This window comes from Tachysurus fulvidraco, chromosome 3 (genome assembly GCF_022655615.1).
Source record: "Tachysurus fulvidraco isolate hzauxx_2018 chromosome 3, HZAU_PFXX_2.0, whole genome shotgun sequence".
Classification (NCBI taxonomy): Eukaryota; Metazoa; Chordata; class Actinopteri; order Siluriformes; family Bagridae; genus Tachysurus; species Tachysurus fulvidraco.
Window position 1 is genome coordinate 10,954,531 of NC_062520.1, and position 20,815 is coordinate 10,975,345.

Below are 20,815 nucleotides of genomic sequence, written 5' to 3' on the forward strand. Positions count from 1 at the left end.
TATTGAGACAAAACAACTGATGACTTGGTACACACTAGACGTAAAAAAAGAAAATCAGAAATGAAACAAGAGTGTGTGTGCCCTGTGATGGGTTGGCACTCCATCCAGGGTGTATCCTGCCTTGATGCCCGATGACGCCTGAGATTGGCACAGGCTCCCCGTGACCCGAGGTAGTTCGTATAAGCGGTAGAAAATGAGTGAGTGAGTGAGAGAGAAATGAAACAGACAAAAGAGACACAGAGTGAATGTTGGTTTCGAATAGATTTATCAATATTCCCTGAGAACATGGTTAAATTTGAATACTTTGATTTAAGATTGAATACTTTTACAACATGGTTAAAATGAGAGCCTTAAATCCCACTGTCCATAAATACTGAAAAGAAAAACACATTAATAAAAAATACTTTAGCTTTGGACCAAAACACAACAGTTCAAAATGTTATCCTCCTTTGCCTTGTGGGCTTTCCTTTTCTAGGAGTTCTTGCTTCTTTTCAAAGTACACTTTAGTCAAGTATTCATCTGGAGCAATACCGGCTTCCTTAAGCTCCACCATTATCTTCTCCAGCTTCGCCAAAGATTTGACCCCCTTCACCTTACGGCCGGTAATGTACAGCGTGAAACGATTAAAGTCCATGAGCTCACAGGAGTCCAGCAGACAAAGGTTCTGCACACTCTGGCTCTTGTCCAGTTGAGGGAAGAAGGTCAGGCCTGACATTCTCTCCAGCTCTGTGAGGCTCACCTGGAACTCCTTCAGCTGGTGATCAAAACCGATCGGAGCGTTCGGCACTACAAAGGCACCGAGACCCAGCACATCAGACGAATGCTCTTTCCTCACCAGGATCACTTTGTAAAGATGAGTGGGCACGGCAACATCGTCTTTCCCGATTAACTGATGTCATGAATCATGTGTGGAACATTAAGAACATAATAAATCAGACTTTACTTTATAAATGTGGACTACATTTATTAAGAATAAACAGCAAGAGTAAGCGTTGCACTCACACTTCAACACACCACAAGATGTATTCACTGTACATCACATATAATGTGTCTCATACATATGTAATAATAATAATCCTGTAAAGGAAGTCTAACATATTCTCTACAATTGCCCATGAGAGATGCACTGGCACAACCACTTCATCACACAGTGGCACCTGGAAAATAAGCAACGTATCTAAGCTACAGTCTCTCCTAGGGCCCGAGTGTGCAGAGATCAAGGTAACATGGCTCCTGTCGCTGCCAATTTATGATACACACTGGCCCTGGGGGTAGCTGTCGATGTCAATTTAGACCAAACAGAAAGCTAACTCTTTCCCAGGCCAGCTGGAGCTCCTCACATGTCTCACATTGAGCCGAGGACACACGAGTTTATATCCCACTTTACAGCCAGATCGAGAACAAAACTTCCCTTCTGTAAATAACACTTAAGAGATGTCATGATGTCACGCCTAAGCAAGATACTTATTTTTAATTATTCCAAAGACATTAATTCTTCCACAGTCTGCACCTTTGAGTCAAACTTTCAAGTACTATATGATGTGCAATAACACTGCATTCTGCCTTCTTGTAGAATGAACACGATGTTTGTAATATTAATGTGTTTACTTTTTACTTTATGCATTTTGTACTTCATATATTTTGGACAGGCTTACTTAAATGCTGCTACCTGGCAACAAGTGAATCCAGGGATCTATGCATCATATCTAACCACGTAACACTTACTATGGAACACATTTAAGCTTTATCATGTTTTTTGGGGCAGTAAGAAGCTACCGTTATGCACACTGCCTTAAAAATCAGCAGCCGAACAACCGTGTAACATCCGCGTCCACCCAGTCTGCTCACAGACATCTGCTACAGGTATTTATTTATTCAGTTTGTGCTGCTGTAAAGAGTCAGTCTCAAAGTTTTCCCTGGACTGTGCCATGCATCTGAGATTTAAGTCTCTGAATAACCAAGCCCCTATTTATTTATCTATCTATCGGAATTATTACATCCTTTACTCTCCTTCCAGAAGCCTACGGTCAGGCAACCAGAACCTCCTCACTGTTCCCTTTTCAACACTTAAGCGTAGAGAGGATCGAGCTTTTTCAGTGATTGGGCCACAGTTTTGGAATGATTTGCCCATAGAGTTAAAATTAACACCCTCTCTGTCCATTTTTAAGTCCCTTATAAAAACCTATCCGTTTTCCTTGGCATATCCATAGTTGTCCCTTTCATTTTAATTCTTCTTATTGTTTTAAATTGCTCTTATTATTGCTTGTCTTGGTGTTTAAGCGTGTATTATTATATTGTTTAATTCTATTTTGCTTTCATTATCTCTAGTCTTAGTATCATTTTTTTGGTGTATTTTTACTAACACTTTTATTGTACGGCACTTTGGTCTCTGTTTTAAATGTGCTATATAAATAAAATGAACTTGAACTTGATTTATGCTACAACCTCATGTATGCTTTACTAAGACAATACACAACTTTATGTTGGGGAAGAAATAATGTGGAAATGCCTTCAGTAAAATATATGAAGGGTCATTATGAAAGCACCGAGCGATACACAAGTGTGCTGCTGACATCTACTGGTCATGTGCTCTAATGTGACTCTAATCATTAAACTCTAATAAATAGCAGCAAAAAGTGACAGAGTGGAGAAATCAGAGTGGAGACGGCGAGAAAAAAAAGAAAAACTCCACTAAGATACATGTACGTGGCTCCTTTGTGTTCATTTTATAATTTGACCTGCCAATATTATCCAAAAGATTTTAAATGTGCAGTGTTATTGCAGCTCTACATCACCAGTAGATATAGCAAATGTATTAACACACAATACACAACATATGTCCTTTGTATGATAACAAGAGTCCTACAAATGAGTAGCCCCATTTTCTGTAATGATAAAATATTGAAATATTACGTAGATGCTAAAGAGATAGAGAACTGTCTGCAAATTAAAGAAGCTAACATATTCATGGGGTTAGAATTTCATCATCGTTATAGAACAATACAAACAAAGGAATTGTGTATTTAATTCAATGAAGACATAAAGTTGAACATTTAAATTGACTTAAATTCCAAGGTAAGGTGTTCACCACTAATTTACCCACCTGACTAATTACATTCTGTCGCAAACTGATGAACTTTAACTGTCCAATCAGCTGCTTCTTACTATGCAGTTGAAACGAAAGAGTGACACATGTTAAATCTTTTAGTCTTTGTTGCATGTAAGATGTTGTGAGTATTGCAGTACTGAAAATATCTGTTATTTATCATATTGTAAAGTACCTTAATCTATGTAGAATATTGACTTATACACATTTATTAACTTTGTGAAGAACATCCCAATCCCATCCTCTTTAACAGACACCGTAACGACTTGAACGACTACGTCTTGTTTACTAAGCAATATCTTTTATAATGACAAAAAAAACAACAACAAAAAGTTCCTTTTCTAATGTATTTACTTTTCCAGAGCTTGCCTTCAGAACGCACCAAGTTCATGCTCATGTACCTGATAAGAGACGATTTTCTTTGTGTCCTCTCTCGTTTGTGGAAGAGTAAGCGGCCCTGAAATCACCCACACGTCTCTGAACCTCTCTGTAAGCTCTCTGCAATACATCTCCAACCTTAAAACAAAACATATCCGTTATTACGGGAACGTGAGGTTGCTCAGATTAATCTTTATCTAGCTATAATCAGATTTTGCTTGTTACCTGTTCCAGAAACCGGCGTTGTTTTTATAATTCTGTGGGACAATATTAGACAGATAGAACGTCTCCGCCATTGATTGCTGTTCAAAAGTAAACAAGTTGAAACTGACATGACCAAGCACAAGCTATATTTCTAAGGCTTTGTATTATGAAATAGTGACCGTTGATTGAATCACACTGAAAAGTAAATTTTCATGTATATTTCATTGAGGCATTTATTCCCTGGTTGTAAAGGAAATAGATAATCTGATTTAGGTTGATTTATTTAACAATCAATGAGATAACAGCTTAGGAGAATAAATGTTGCTTTGCCTCTGAAAATTTATTGTCGCCAGCTGGTGCCATGTGTCCTCGAGACCAGCCGCTGCCAAGGTAGTCTTCATTGTGTGCTGTGAACAGCTCTGGGATGTCGGGGTCTGGCTTGAATTTGCAGTGCTTTCTGTCCGCTTTTCCTAGGAAATTACAACAATCAAAGTTGATGTACTTGCCTGAAATGCTGCCAAAGTTTCCCAGCGTATCCACACGGTCATAAAGAGGACGGGTCACACTTAGATAATTTGTACATCCAAAGATTTGTGGACACCAGGCCGTCACACCCATATGTACAGAATGTCTTTGTGTGCTGTAGAGGCTCAAACATGTTCACACTTGACAATGCCCTTGTGCACAAAGCAAGCTCCATGGACTGCCATGGTTGGTGCAGAAGAATTCACAGAGCCCTGACAACAACCCCACTGAACACATTTGGGATAAACTGGAACACTGACTGCACCCCTGGGGCTCTTCACCCAACATCAGTGTCTGACCATGCTCAAGCTCTTGTGGCTGAATAAACGTAAAACGCTCTCAGAAGAGTGGAAGTCATTAAAAATCTAGAAAGTGATGTTCAAAAAGCATAACATGGGTGTGTTGTTCAGGTGACCACAAATATTTAGCAACATATTGTATTTCTACATATTAGGACCAACGAAATAGATATTAAACTAGTTATCAATACATAAGCTATAATCATTTAGTAATTTCTGAGCCCTGGATGCTTGCATGACATTAGACAAAAGTTTGTTATCTTTTTCTGATATGAAATGATGTGAAAACAAACCAAACAGCAAATTAATCAAAGCTTGAGATCGAGACTCGACTCAACTATATACTGTATCTACTGTATATAAGATCTATGTTCTTTGGCACAGATTGTATTTCCACAGCAATATAGCTTTGTCTGTTGGTTCATACTGCACCTCACAGATCAGTTTTCATTCTTTTAAGTCTGTTTTGGTGTCACTGCTGTGGTGGAAATATTTATTTATTTATTTATTTATTTATTTATTTATTTATTTATTATTATTTATTATTATTAACAAACACTCACATTTGAACAACGTGAAAGACTTCACTACGGATTAGGTTTTACAAAAGTCATGGTTCTGAATGCATTTGGTGCAAACTTTGCACTTTCCTTTTATCTTCATTTATTTTCATTTTTGTTAATGTTGTTCATTTGGGTTTTTATCGGACTCGAATGAATCGTGGCTTGATGTCGGTCAGAAACGGTTGAATTACATAGAGTGATCTATATAGGCAAAAAAGAAAGAAATTAAGGAACACTACAAGTTACCAAGTAGTTTTTCTTCAGACAGGTGTTCAGCCACCCATCTCGGTGTTCTTCGGCTCTGATCATACGACAAGATGTGGTTGGTATAGTATCTGGTGTCACCTCCATCCACAGGGAGCCCATAGAGCTTAATGAGTCTCTGTGTTGAACTCTCTGAGGAGAGAAAAACACACACACACACGTGCTTTATTAACCGGGTAAGATCTCAAAAACGTGTATGGCACACATGAAAAACGCTATCAGGTGTATTTGACTTTAAAGTAGTGTCTTCTCTACACTTACTACACAGTGACCTGCATAGTGCCCTGTTTGCCCTCTCAGAAGCTGACTGTGAATGATATGTGAACCCATTTCTGCCTTGAAAATTAAAAATATAATTGAAATATTTTAAATATATTATAAATCACGTAATTCTGGGATCCCTTTTGAGTCTGGATCCTCTCAGGAACTTTCTTCTTCCTTTTCCATCTAAGGGGAGTTTTTGGCCCAAGGCTTGCTCTTTGGGGATAAACACACACACACACACTCATTCATTCTCTCTCTCTCTCTCTCTCTCTCTCTCTCTCACTCACACACGTACTCTCTCACTCTCTCTCTCACACACACACACACACACACACTCTCTCTAACACACACACACACACACTCATTCATTCTCTCTCTCTCTCTCTCTCACTCACACACGTACTCTCTCACACACACACACACACACATACTCTCTAACACACACACACACACTCATTCATTCTCTCTCTCTCTCTCTCTCTCTCACTCACACACGTACTCTCTCACTCTCTCACACACACACACACACACACATACTCTCTAACACACACACACACACACACTCATTCATTCTCTCTCTCTCTCTCTCTCTCTCACTCACACACACGTACTCTCTCACACACACACACACAAACACACACACGTACTCTCTAACACACACACACACACACTCATTCTCTCTCTCTCTCTCTCTCTCTCACTCACACGTACTCTCTCTCTCTCTCTCTCTCTCTCTCTCTCACACACACACACACACACACACACACACACACACACACACACACACACACACACACACACACACACACTCATTCATTCTCTCTCTCTCACGTACTCTCACTCTCTCTCTCTCACACACACACACACACACACACACACACACACACACTCTCTCTCTCTCTCTCTCTCTCTCTCACACACACACACACACACACACACACACACACACACACACGTACTCTCTCACTCACACACATTCTCACACACGTGCACACACATACTCACATTCTCTCACACACTTTTTATAGATAATAAATGAACAATAGTTGCTGAGTAACAAGACTGTAACACTATGTACCTTTCTTTTGTGTGGACTCTTCAGGATGAAGATACAGATTAACTGCTACCACGCATGCGCCAGTGCTAACAGTAGCTCCAAAAACAAAACCACCAAAAAATCGAACAAATTTAAAACCTGAAGCCATTTTTTCCCAAATATTAATTGAAATTTATGTCTGGCTTCTTTGTGAGCAAAGTGAATCTAACGTTTGGTTGAAAGCGACTACTGTATTCAAGAAAGAGAAGTCAGTTGGATTCCTCACAGCTCCATCTAGTGGCCAGAAAATAAAAATACACGTACCAGGTCACGTGTCACACACACGTGTGAGTGTCACGTGTCACACACATTTTTTTAAGGGACAGTGCAATGGTCATGTGTCCACATACCTTTGGTCATTGATGTTTTGCACACCACATTTCAATACCTCATCAATCTAATACATAAGCATGTATATGTCTATTGAACCCTTTCTGCACAGTGTACTTTATAATATAAACCAGAGGCCAGTTCATTAAAAGCATCCCAAATGAGGAGAAATTTGGCTTGCAATATGACATAACACAATAACAATATAGGAGCCCATACGTTGTATTTTTGCATCATAAGACACCCAACTAAACCTTTTCCCTCGACATTTAAAACAGTAATGTGTTGTTTTTGAAACTACTGTACATAACGTCAGTGCATTGTAAGACACCCAATTAAGCTTTTTCTGCATTCAAACATGCTCATATGTTGTATTTTGTAACTGCATAACATTATCAGTGCATAGTAAGACACCCAATACATTCAAATGGGTAAATCAGAGAGCCATATCACACTTTTTTCACATTATCACATTTTTTTATTTTGACAGCCATCTCAATATTTGCCAAAAATTTAGGCTGCCTTCTAATGAGAGAAACAGAGTATATATTGTCAGTGCAATACACATTCAGTGGTGCAGGTTATGGGCTGTGAGGTATGTGTGATTACTCTTTTAATGACATTAATGACGATTCACACGTTTAAGGAGAGCTATTGTAGAAGGGATAATGTATCAAATATAACCAATTTTTTTCTATACAGAAGGATGAACAGAGGATATGATAATAACAAAAGTTCTCAACTGTCATCGTCCTAGGGTCCGTTGTCCAACTGAACTAAATTTATTATAGAGATGTCTTTTTCACACTAGGCTACGGATATACAGTATGCACACTGGTCAACACTATTTTATGCATTTGTCTTGCAGTGTCTCGTATTGTTTGTTTGTACTGACTTTTGTCTCACAATGGTTGCACACGTTGCACATTGTTTTTAGTAGCTTTATGTCATTTTTTCGTAGCACCATGGTCCTCTAGAAACATTGCTTCATTGCTTCACCGTGTATTGCGTCAGCTATGGTTGAAATGCCAATAAAAGCTTCTTGACTTGACTATGGGTCTTCACCACAATGTTGCCACAAAGCTGGAAGCACACAATTGTATAGAATGTCTTTGTATACTGTAGCATTACAATTTCCTTTCTCTGGAACTAAGAGTACTGGTATTTAAATGACTTCCTGCATATAGCAAACTCTTAATAAGTAAAAAACAACCTGTTTGAAAACCTGTTCCAGAACGACAAAGGTCCTGTGTGTAATGCGAGGTCCATGAAGCCAAGGATGGATTAGAAGAACTTCAGAGGGTTTCAGAAAGCATCCTGACCTCAACCCCGCAGAACATCTTTGGATAGAATGGAATGCAGACGGCACATTAGACCTCTACATCCCACATCAGTCCCTGACCTCACTAAAGCTCTTGTGGATGAACAAGCACACATCCCTACAGCAATGCACAAAAAAGACTTCAAAATGCCTTCCTGGAAGAGTGGAAGTTATCTTACACAAGTATGATTGGTCAGGTTTTGACATACTTTTAACCAGTTTATCAGGTGAAGCCGAGGTGCACTTTGTAGGTATTGTAACTGCTGACTGTAGCTCAGCTGTTGCTGTTCACATTTTATACCAGAGCATTGTTGTTATCTATCAACATGACTGTGATTCCCAGCAGCCATCACAAGCCCTGATGGCATTCATGTTAAATGTAATTATACATGAATATAAACTATGATGTGTTTACAGTGGTATGAGAAGAAAAAATCACTACAGAAACAGACCAGCTGTACTGTAAATACTTCTTAAAGTATTTATAAGTGACTGCTGTTTTCTGGCCTGAGCTTGTTTATACTCGGTTTAATCTAAACTAAGTAAACAGCCAAGCTTAGTAAATATCATTCTGGATTAGAGAATATACCAAATGCTGAGAACATAAATGTTCACCACTGGTAGCACTCAGTCTTATTGACAGATCAGACGAATAACTTGGCTAATGACATAAAAAAGCAAACACACATGCGTGTTGTTTTTATTACCTAAAAGTAGACTTCTTTTTTATATAATTAAGAGCAGGTACACCTTAGTCTCCATCGGCTCTGAACAAAGTGACCTTCACGTCATAATTACTCTGTGCATGTGTCAAAGTATTACCGCTCATACAATATGTAAAACATATTGGCATGAGCATTTATATAAAGAACAAAATGTCTCATGCTTTAAGAGGAATTGGTGTACGCAAATCATTGTTAATCCTTTTTTCCCTATTTATGTGTTATATGCCATATACTACTACTACTACTACTACTACTAATAATAATAATAATAAAAGCATGAGCATTTATGACAGCCAGTAGAAGCAGGATTTATTAATGGACATTATGCTTTTTTGTAGTTAGATCTGATGTTCGGGAACGTTAATAAGACAACTTAGGTCTTGTTTTTACCTTCATTTATAGCAGCTAAAACCTTACCAGCCTTAAACCAACCCTTTCATGGGTGAAATGCTTATTTTACTTAAAACCCGAAAAGCAAATACTCCTGCATCTTAGTTTCCTGTGTATGAAGACGTATTAATGTTAAGGTGAAGCTTACTATGAATCATTTATGTTACTGCAAACTGCATGTTTTGTCTGTTGATTTGGAAAATGCATCAACATTGGTATAAAACGTGTTGGCACCGACATGTACTGGTGCAAGACAGACACCACAGAATGAATAGTATATTAACTACAAAGTCTCTCAGTGCCACTGGAAGTTCAGGGACATTTTCAGGACAAGTTGAATGTTCTATCAATTCAGAAAGTTAATAATTATGTCCAGTTACTCTTGACCCCCCTTTTATTGAAAGAATGCATAATGTGCAGTGATTATTTTATGGTTCCCACAATATATATGCTAATGTATTTAAATTAAAGCCGACATTTTGTACTATAGTGTCATGGTTTCATTAGTCTTAATATCGTATTTATTACATTCACCTGTAGTTCCAGGTCCAATCCTGTGAAAAATGGGTGAAAAGAAAGGGCCTGGTATGGTCATAAACACGGACAGTGATTAATGTGATATTGGATATCCCTCTTATTAATCTGAAAGCAGGTTGCAGCTTAATTACTCATCTTAAAATAGGCTAAAGAGGATTAGTAAAAAATAAAGTGTGCACATGGAAAGCGAGGACAAAACAAACTGATATCAAGCAGGCAATTTTGTTTTATCAGCATTTTATTGTTTACTTTCATATACAAAAAGATAAAATTGAAATAATCCTTTCTAGTACTTTTTTTTCTCAGTCAGGGTGTAGTTGCTTCACACTGGGCATATACTACATTCATACTGGTTTATTCTGGCACCAATGAAGAGCAGAAACAACCACATCCCAACATCTAGGCAAAACTAGTCCAAACTCTGGATACGTAGTTCTAAAATTACCACAGTAAAAAGGAACAATGATCCACTGCAAAATTAAAGAACTATGTTACAATGAGCGTTCCCAAAAAAAAAAAAAAAAGAAAAAAAAAAAAAAAAGTCCTCAGTTCATTACGGCAATACAATGGATGTCTGACCGTCCCAGGGCATTTCATATAGGCTATATAAAACTTTATCCACATACTTTTCAATCCAAAAGAGGGCCTACAGCAACAAGCTCAACTCTCTGTATACATTTTGTCTTATACAGATTTTTTTTTTAGTATAGTTGTTAAAATCAGTAGTACAAGCCATCTCTGTTCTACAAGTTTAGCTACGATAGTGAAACATAACTACAACATGTACATTTCACATATTCCAATATAGAAACAGCACTTAAAATATGACCCCTTGACAAGACAAGTGAGAACGCCTTCTTTCATCTCTCGTGTGCCACTTCTGTTATATATACAGATATAAAGGATATAGCAGGGCCATTGACCGGTTATTAAATGGATTTTTGAGCTTGTTTTCTTCCAACTGATGCAATTTCTGAGCTAAAAAAAAAAAACAAGCCAAGTCAATTTTCCATTCCATAAAAAGGTACTATAAAAGGGAGAGTGTTTATATTCTCCTTGGGGGGGAAAGCAGCCTTATGCAAGATGGTTAAACCAAACGTAAGAGTTAGCATTTCAAAAAGAAGAAGAAGAAAATAAAAGTTTAGATTTCCCGTATATATTCCCCTGAAAGGAAAGGCTTTAATACTTGAGTGCTGGCTCACAACCCTGCTACACGTTTACCTGAACACTGCCATCTTGAATATGAGGTAACGAAATGCACCAAAACCTGCTCTGAGATTACAATTAGGCTTGACACTAATGGTAACGATACAGAAGAAAAATGTGAACAATGCCTGCATTTAATGAGGTCATTCAAACCATCTTCAGCTTATTTCATGAGGGAAAGGGGGAATTTAGGAAGCGCTCAAGTGTTTCCCTGTATAGTACCATTTAATTGCTTTTTCTGAGATTGGCAAGAGGCTTGAGACGAAAGAGGTTTTTGAGTTGTCAAGGGGTGCTTTATACATGTTACACCAGTACAAAAGAGGTTCTCCCGTGTGTGTGTGTGTGTGTGTGTGTGTGTGTGTGTGTTACAATAGTGTATATTTTCTCTGTAAGTGTCAACAATTATCCAGCTAGCAACACTGATTCACATGAGCTCTGAGGTAATCGGTTCCTGAAAACCTGGATCTAAGACTGCATCCAGAGTTACAGCTGGTCACGTTTTAGAGATTTTTATATCATATACAGTATATATAGATACTATTTTCTGAAAAGTATTACAACCAAAGTGAAGAGAGAGAGAGCGAAGGAGGGAGGGAGAGTCGGAAAGAGAAAGAAAGATCGAGATCGAGACAGAGAGAAACAGCGGTTGTTTCAGCAAGAATACACAGGCACATCAAAACACCCCTGAAAATGAGAGGTTGGTAACGTTCCTGATATTAAAAATGATCTAGCTTTTCAGGAGGCCATCTTTGTAACATGAACCAGTGAGCCATTTCTGTAGAGAAACACGCCTAATCTAATAAATCGAGCTAAAATGCACGTTTAAAATCCAAACGAGACGAATGTGCCAATACATACCGGGCATACAACAACTTAAAATAAAAAATAAAATAAAAAATAGAACTAAAATGACAGGGAACGTAGCAGTCATTGAATTGGCACAACAGTTAAGATGAGAACACCTTAAGAAATACTCAATGAACCCCCCCATAGTGCCTGTAAATCCAACAACGAGGTGTGGTATTGCATGATCTATGATGCTGATCATAGTGTTTATCCTGATTCAGAGCTTTTTAAATGTAAAAAATTACCAACACACACACACACACAAACACACACGCAACCTTTTTTGGAGACCCAATAACACCATAATTCCATATTTCTCGGCCAGATGGTATGATGTCTCGATCAGTGGACATGAGGCATCCTGAACTGTTATATGTTTTCACTTTTTTCCTTTTACAGAATCACGGACACTAAAGAGAACAAAACTTTGGTTACCATTTTGCAGATTTTCAAGAAATGCAAGAAATGTAGCTACATATTTAAAAAAAAAACAAACAAAAAAAAACCACACACACAAACAAGTTGGTTATTTCAGAGATGGGAAGGTGTTCGTTATCACCCAACAGCAGCTGACGGTAAACTATAAGGACAATGATTTGGTATGATTCCTGGGGATCGATAATGTGGCCCAGAGCTTTTTTTTAATCCCTTCAGAGAGAATGCTACTCTATTGCTGTGGATATTGCTTGCTACATTGTTCGAGCTCACACACGCACTCGCACGCAACGACTCGACTGTGGTAAAGCCGTGAAAGTTAGTGGAGGCTGGGAAGAAATAAAATCTCCTTTAAAAGTGTGAGTGTAGCATGTGAATACGAAGTATGCAAGGATGAGATTATGACGAGCTTATGTTCAAGCGCTGGGACTTACGTGAAGATCTGGTTTGGCAACAAGCATTTTATATTATTCGAAAACTGGTCCGAGTTCATTTATCTTCGGCACTGTAAAAGGAACACCATCAAGTCCATGAGTGCAAAGATGGCCTCGAAAAAATTTCCTGTGATCACGGGCCACATTGGAAGCTTCTCTCCAGCTTCCAACACACACACACACACACACACACACACACACAGGCCTGATTCTACCTACATCCAGCACTGCAGATGGAAGGCGAACATCCCGGAGAAGTTATATGGCACCATGTATAAAAACAAAATAACTTAAAGCTCTGCTCAAGACATAGAGAAAAAAGAAGCAACCGCTGCGAAGTATCAGAAGGACAGAGGGACACCAAACCTTTCTTTTTTCTTTTAAATGGCATGCCCTGAACGAAAGCTAAAATAACTCGACTAAAATAATTGCTGCTATATAACAACATCAGTACAATGTGCCCAATACAAGCCAAACAAATTTGGTTTCAATTTGGAAAGAGCTAATTTGGTAAAGTGAAGCGAGCGACATCTTGACATCATGACATCACTTAGCTGCACGGTCCTTTATACAGGACAGGAGAAACTGGTTCTAGAGTGACAAATCTGGTATATATCAGAGCACGAGATGAAGAAAGATGTCCTATGAATGAGAGTCACATAATCTGATATTAAAGGTTCGATGTCCCTTCAAGCAACAGAGAGAGAGAGAGAGAGAGAGAGAGAGAGAGACAGAGAGAGAGAGAGAGAGTCAGTGAGAGAGAAGAACAGAACAGCCGGCACAAAATAAGGGAATAATGCCCTGGTCTCAAAGCTAGGCAGAATTCTACACCTGTTTACAGCTATTTACACTGGTTTTTCTATTTATACACCATAATCTGGTAGCACTTCATCAAAGATTTTGGACTTTTTTTTTTCTTTCTTTTTTTTTCTTTTTTATACTTTTTCCAAAACTCCCCAATCTTAAAATCCAACTTAAATCAAAATATACTTACTACAAGTCAACACAGCTAACAGAGTATATAACACAAGTCATACACATAGAAAAATCTGAGGTATTTCTGGTTTGAGGTGGTCTGTGGTTCATGAACAATATCTCTTCTCTCGCTCCTTTTTTTTCTTTTCTCTTTTTTTTTTTTTTTTGTGTTTTGTCCTCTACAAATCTTTATTGTTAGAGTTGATCTCGTTCTTCTCGGAAGCCTTGTCATTTTGTCTTGACGTCTGCATTGCATTTGATTTTAAATGAATTCTACTGAGACGTTGTGTGTGTTAATGCAAAGAAAAAAATGAAAAGGGAAAAAAAAAAAAAGAAAAAATACAGAAAGATTTCAGCTTTGAGTGGAAACAGCAGCATTGTGGACATTCACTGTTATACTGTGGCAAACAGAAATGTGAATTCTTGCCACGTTTAAGACAAAAAAAAAACAAGTTTCCTGGTTGGATTTTTCTCTCCACTGAATGCATTTCAGTCACTCTTAATAAAAGACTGGGCTGAATGGCATGTCTATTGCGCTGTAAGTCTAGAATCTACAGTGTAGGACCCACAAGATCCAATTCTTAAAATTGGTCCCTCAGAGATACTGATAATACGCAAAGGGACAGTTAAATGTGTGAATTAAAATCCTTCTTATTCATCAACTGATTTGCCAATATAAGCTCTCAAATGATCAGGAGTCTGCTGTTTTAGTCAAGGTCCTTAAGTCTGGGTATCTATGTGCGTGGACTTTCGCAAAGAAATATAAAAGGAAAATAAAAGGCAAACTATTTTGATGGCCACTTGGACCGAACCTTCCACAAGGTCTCTCTAGACTGCACGCACTCGCACACCCCTTCACTCGCTCGCACACCCCTTCACGCACTCGCACGCCCCTTCACTCGTGCTCACACGCCCCTTCACACGTGCTCACACGCCCCTTCACACACTCTCACGCCCCTTCACACACTCTCACGCACACCACTTCACTCGCTCGCACACCCCTTCACGCACTCGCACGCCCCTTCACTCGCGCTCACACGCCCCTTCACACACTCGCACGCCCCTTCACACACTCGCACGCCCCTTCACACACTCTCACGCCCCTTCACACACTCTCACGCACACCACTTCACTCGCGCTCACACGCCCCTTCACTCGCGCTCGCACGCCCCTTCACTCGCGCTCAAACGCCCCTTCACACGCTCGCACACCCCTTCACTCGCGCTCGCACACCCCTTCACACGCTCGCACACCCCTTCACTCGCGCTCGCACACCCCTTCACACGCTCGCACGCCCCTTCACTCGCGCTCGCACGCCCCTTCACTCGCGCTCGCACGCCCCTTCACTCGCGCTCGCACGCCCCTTCACTCGCGCTCGCACGCCCCTTCACACGCTCGCACACCCCTTCACGCGCACGCACACCTCTTCATTCGCTCACGCACACCCCTTCACACACGAATGCACACCCCTTCACACGCTCACCCCTTCACTCGCGCACGCACACCCCTTCACTCGTGCAAGCACACCCCTTCTCACATTCTCACACACACACCCCTTCACACACACCCACAAACCCCTTCACGCACACAGAACATTTTAGTGTTAAATTTCATTTGGGGTAAAAAAAAACGACCCTTCAACATTTCTCCTTCTATTTTCTAGGGACAAATTGGCAGTCGCCATCCCACCCACACCCCACCCACCCACATGCCCCATCCCTGACACCCCGACCAAAACTGTTTACCTGAGAAATAATTCTGTACCAAACAAAACACGTTATCCAAATCCTTTCCTCGTCCACTATCTCTAAATGCAAAGCCAATATTCTCTAAGCTAAATTCGCATTTCCACACGATTAAAAATTCTGAACCGACCCCTCTTCACAGTCGCCAGCTTCGACAGCAAAAAAACAAATGAAGAAGAAGAAAAAAAAAAACGAAAAAAAACCCAAAACAATCCAGTTGTCTTCCACAATTGTTGTGTTCTAGAGACACCCGTTAGTTCCGTAAAAGACACGTTTTCCGTAAATTTGAATAGCACACAGTCAGAGAGGAAAAGTTCTTTAAAAAAAACTCGGAAATAAAAATTCCTTGAGGAAGGTTAATGTAACAGTCATAAATGTTCCTCACAGGTTTTGCAGCATTGTTGTTTTTCCAACATGGTGAACGGTTGCTTGATGTGTTGGTTAGTTTTGCCGTAGGCAATCCTGTCCAGAAGACAGAAACATTGGAATATAAAGAAAAACAAAAACAAAAAAAAACAAAACCCACTGAACTGAAACGGTTGAGGTACCTGCATCTTGTCAGCATTCATAAGTCGGCACCTGAATGCGCTTTGAGATGTCCTTATGCTGTTTTTTTTCTTGTTTTTCTTTTTTTTTTCGTTTAACTTTTGTGTTTTCCTCTCTTGATAAAAATACAGTAGCGAAGTGTGCTGGTAGTATTGATCCGATCAGAATAATAATCATACTAATGATAATAATAATAATAATAATAATTAATTTAAAAAACGTCAGGATAAAATAGCAGCTGCATTCATTGTTGTCTGAGATCCGCTGAGTCTGGAAAGACGAAGGTTGTTTCTTTCGCTTCGGGTTTCGTTTTTGAGAGTTCCCCCCTACCACCACCTCGTTCTCAGATGCTGGACTCTTTGGGTGATAAGTCCACGTTGGTGACGGAGGTGAGCACAGAGACGAGGCAGTCGGAGGCAGGACCGTTGCCAAGGCGCCGGATCTGAGAGAGACGTTCCTCTACGCAGCCTGCTGACAGACGAGCCTCAGCGTCATGGTCCCAGCATTCCTCTATCGTCTCACACAACTGCTCCAGACCCTGCACGCATATACACACATACACACAATTTAACTCTGACGGTCAGCTCAATGAGGAACCGTGTTACAATTCAACACTGTTGTTATTCCACAATTTAACAAACATTTCTTAATGAAGCTTTTTGATTTGCTTTATGAAAATGGCAGAGATGGTTCAAGCGATTAAGGCTCTGGGTTGTTAATCAGAGGATCAGGGTTCAAGCCCCAGCACTGCCAAGCTGCCACTTTTGGGTCCTTAATCAAGACCCTTAACACTCTCTGCTCCAGGGCCCCTGTATCATGGCTGACACTGCGCTCTGACTCCAACTTGCAAAGTTGTGGATACATGAAGAAAGAACTGCACTGTGCTGTAATGTATATATGACAAAATAAAGGCTTCTATTCTAGTCCATGTAACGTCTCTATCTACTCTATCTGAGTCAAAACCTTTCACTTGTGCATACAGAAACCTTATATCTATGTAGACATCTGTCGGGCTTCATGCTCCATGCTCATTAGAGGACAATGGGGGAAAAGAAAAAAATCTACCAAAGCAGAAGGGTTTTGTCCCAGGTATGAGTACTGAGGCAAAAGTTTGTGCCCTCCTCCACGCAAACCTTTTACTTAAAACTGTTTACTTGCTTTTTTATTTGCTTATGGCTAAAAGACGGAAGAACAAAAGTTGCCCTTAAAAAAGAAGAAAAAAGAAAGAAAAAAAAGAAAACATTGTAGATAAAACGTACAGAATGGTGACCAAACATCATACTCTGTAGAAGTCAAAAAATAACTTGATATTTATGAACCGATTAGTTCAGGAACAGCTGAAGCCATGTCACTGACTGCTTATTTATCTCATTAACCAAAAAACAGAGAGGAAACCCATGCAGAAACCATGGGGAGATCCTCACAGATAGTCATCGGAGCTCAGGATGGAACCGGGGACCCTGGAGTTGTGTAAAGCTGCTCAGCCTTATTTTAGTCATCACTGAATGGAGCACTGACAGTCAGTCTAGAGCGATGGCAATCTATACAAATGTCAGCCAGCAGAAACATCTCATCTTTTTCGTTTATATGGAATGATCTGGATGACAGAAAACCTGCATAAACATGCTTACCGGATGTTTAAGCCAGCACTCCTTCAGCACGGGCCTCATCTTTTTGTGGACCACGACGTCCTGCAGGTCCTCCAGGGACGGGTGCTGTCCGATCTCCTCCTCAAAGGGCAGCATGTACTCATCTACTGGACCTGTACAGACAAACACCCACAAAACAGAAATAATAGTCAGTGCACCACAGCATACTTCAGCAAACTGAGTTCATCAGCTTGGCCTTGGATTAGAACTTTACTGAGTGATGACAAGAGAGCTGAATTCATAGCACGCTGAAAAATAGAACTAATAGTAAGAGTCAAATGATTAAAACTTTGAAATCGAGACAAACATAGACAGCATGCTTAATACGGTCACATTTTTAGCTTATATTAGCACTTTCTTAGCTTTATTAGCAACATTAATGGCAATATCAACACTGTTTCTCTGGAAACTCTTAAAGCATGCTTAATTTTCTCTCCAGTTCCACATTTGAATGGGAAGTTGATGGAATGATGGAGTCTCGTTCATAAGGATCTGGGAGCGCTCACCATCGGCGGCTGCGCAGCGGGACACCAGCTCCCAGAGCACGAGTCCCACGGCGTACATGTCTATCCTCAGAAACGCATCCCTCTGGAAGTTAATGGCTCCTTCCAGAACCTCAGGCGCCATGTACCTCCGTGTGCCGACCTATCAGCAGAGTCAACACGTGAAACCACTGCACGGAAACTCTATTACAGCTGTAATCATATCCTGCCAGAAAACACTACGTTTTTATTAAACATTTAAAAGTTGTTTAACATATTAAGCTACAGACTAAGCCGTGCTTTACAACTACTATTAATGTTATGGAAGAGTTTCCAACGCTGTTCTGCTGTCTGAAGCATGTTTTCCTTTCTTCTCAGAAAAGCTCTTACCTGGCCATGAGTGTCTCCTGGAGCTTTTCCAGGCTCAAATCTCACTGCCAAGCCGAAATCGCCGATGACGGCCGTCAGATCGTTCTTCAGCATCACATTTTTACTCTTGAAATCCCTGTAAGTTAACATGGGCATGAGTTACGTTTGTATGAGCGGAAACCAACACAAATTGTCTTTGGATGCAACTAAAAATATTGAGTTTCCTAAACACTTTGGACATACGTTCACAGTTCAGCACTGAGATACTGTAAATGCATACTACAGAATATATACAAAATTGGGAAGCCTTTTCTCTCCCACCTGGGAGACGGTTTGATTTGGGCGCTGAACGACGGAGACTGTGACATTACCTGGACCTGAATGAACATAGATATTACTGGGTGCCTTACACTGATTAATTGAACTGCATAGTTATTACTTTATTCTGTTTTACACATCTGTGTATCATTATTTACTCTACTACTATTACTATTACTTCTGGCATCTCCTGGCAACTGTTTCATTCTCAACTGTGACAGTATGTTTGTTCTATTAAGACCCCTCTACAGATGGTGGTGGTGTTCTTTCAACTGCTCCCTGGTCACCACGGCGAATCCAGTGACCAAATGTTAGACTTGGCACAGGTTTTACGCCGGATGTCCTTCCTGATGTGACCCTCTCATTTTATCCGGGCTTGGGACTAGCCCTGAGTTATCTCTTCGGTAGCTGGATTAGCTCCCTGCCTGGGAATGGAACTCACATGCCGTGGAAATCAGGGCATGGGATCATGCTGATGGATCATCAAGAGGCTACAAGCACTACACAGATGACTGACTTTTCTTTTGTATTAATAAAACATGAACGACAATGAACACAGAAGTAAAACCAGTCACAACTCTATAGTGGCACTGTGATAACCTCACACAGGCATTCAGTCAAATTGTTAGTAGCCATAATGACAAAGAAATAGTCGAATCTACTCAGTTTGCGGTAACGGACACCAGATGTTAAAATGTCCGTCTCTTTTGCATCACCGAAATCTTTAAATGAACCATCTCCATTTTTACTTTTTGAGGTTTTAACATGTTACATCTGTCCGTCTGGTTAAAATATGTGCAAAAGTTTAAAAAAAAACACGGAAAGCATGTTATGTTTTTTTCTTCTTCTCAGCACTGAAGCTGAAAAACATCTCACTGCGTGAAGCATTTTCCCAGCCGATTGCAAAAATGACTGTGATCACGTTCCCAAACTCATGTTTTACATGCAGCTTGTACGTTTTATCAACAACAACTGATCCGGACATGACGTGACTCTTGCACCTCTTTTGTCTCACCTGTGAGCAATGGCAGGTTTGGGACCTTCTCCTTTATACCGTGGTACATCTTCATGAAGGTAGGCCAGGCCACAAGCCATAGTTTCAGCAATGTGACATAACTCATTCCAGCTTACAACACTGCCCTTCAGAAAATCAGTCAGAGAACCCTGTAAACAGAGACACATCCGAGAACTCAGCACGTCGACTCGCAATGCGTTTACATCGACGGAGACACCTTTCTGAGGCACAGTGCTCAGAGGCCTCAGGGATTTATCATGTCGATTCTGACAAGACATAAATGTTGTGTCAATAGCTAAAAATTAATACAGACATCTAAACCAAACTTTTACGTTTCTCACTGTTTATCTATTTATTGTTCAAGCCAAAGCTTTTCAGAACACGATCCTAACTGTAACTTCACACTAAAAACGAAACTATTTACTATCCAATGAAATAGTATTCCGTTTGTCCGAGAGTAAACTACAGTGAACCTTTACGTGCTCTTAATGCTGCGACGTTTAAGATAGTGAAGCGTAGCTGCCTTTTTGGACTTGATCTCTGACCTTTTCGTGGAACTCGGTAATGAGCCAGAGCTCCATTTCCAGGCTGGTCCCTCGTTTCTCAGCAGCGATGTAACGCAGCAAGTTGTCGTGCTTCATCCCTGGTGTGATGAACATGTCTCGCTCGTTTTGCCACGACTGCTTATCCTGAAGGACATAAAGAAAGAAAGAAAAAAGAGTGACGTTAGCGCCGAGTAAGAGAAGTTCCTGTTACCGCCGTCGAATGAATTATTTTCACAATGAAGAAAATC

General features: G+C 40.0%; 2 protein-coding genes across 3 annotated transcripts in view; both read right to left on the minus strand.

Moving 5' to 3' along the window:
* Nucleotides 1–248: 248 nt before the first annotated feature.
* Nucleotides 249–6,942, minus strand: LOC113644186 (nuclease EXOG, mitochondrial). Of its 2 annotated transcripts, none has more exons than XM_027148814.2 (6): nucleotides 6,682–6,942; nucleotides 5,322–5,471; nucleotides 4,019–4,158; nucleotides 3,710–3,741; nucleotides 3,508–3,622; nucleotides 249–889 (listed from the first exon to the last, which is right to left on the minus strand). In XM_027148814.2, the coding sequence occupies exons 1-6, from the start codon at nucleotides 6,806–6,808 to the stop codon at nucleotides 440–442; spliced, it is 1,014 nt and encodes a 337-aa protein (XP_027004615.2). In that variant the 5' UTR covers nucleotides 6,809–6,942; the 3' UTR covers nucleotides 249–439. The 2 variants fall into 2 exon arrangements, with proteins under 2 accessions (XP_027004615.2, XP_027004614.2); XM_027148813.2 differs by having other exon boundaries at nucleotides 3,710–3,786; nucleotides 6,682–6,940.
* A 3,280-nt stretch (nucleotides 6,943–10,222) lies between these two features.
* acvr2ba (activin A receptor type 2Ba) overlaps nucleotides 10,223–20,815 on the minus strand; it is a 61,286-nt gene continuing 50,693 nt past the window's right edge. Inside the window, exons 6-11 of the mRNA XM_027149893.2 lie at nucleotides 20,568–20,711; nucleotides 20,023–20,171; nucleotides 18,711–18,825; nucleotides 18,345–18,483; nucleotides 17,821–17,951; nucleotides 10,223–16,727 (exon numbers count right to left, since the gene is read on the minus strand). Of these exons, the coding sequence (XP_027005694.1) occupies nucleotides 16,533–16,727; nucleotides 17,821–17,951; nucleotides 18,345–18,483; nucleotides 18,711–18,825; nucleotides 20,023–20,171; nucleotides 20,568–20,711 (873 nt within the window). The 3' untranslated portion in view covers nucleotides 10,223–16,532. The remainder of the gene's footprint in view (nucleotides 16,728–17,820; nucleotides 17,952–18,344; nucleotides 18,484–18,710; nucleotides 18,826–20,022; nucleotides 20,172–20,567; nucleotides 20,712–20,815) is intronic.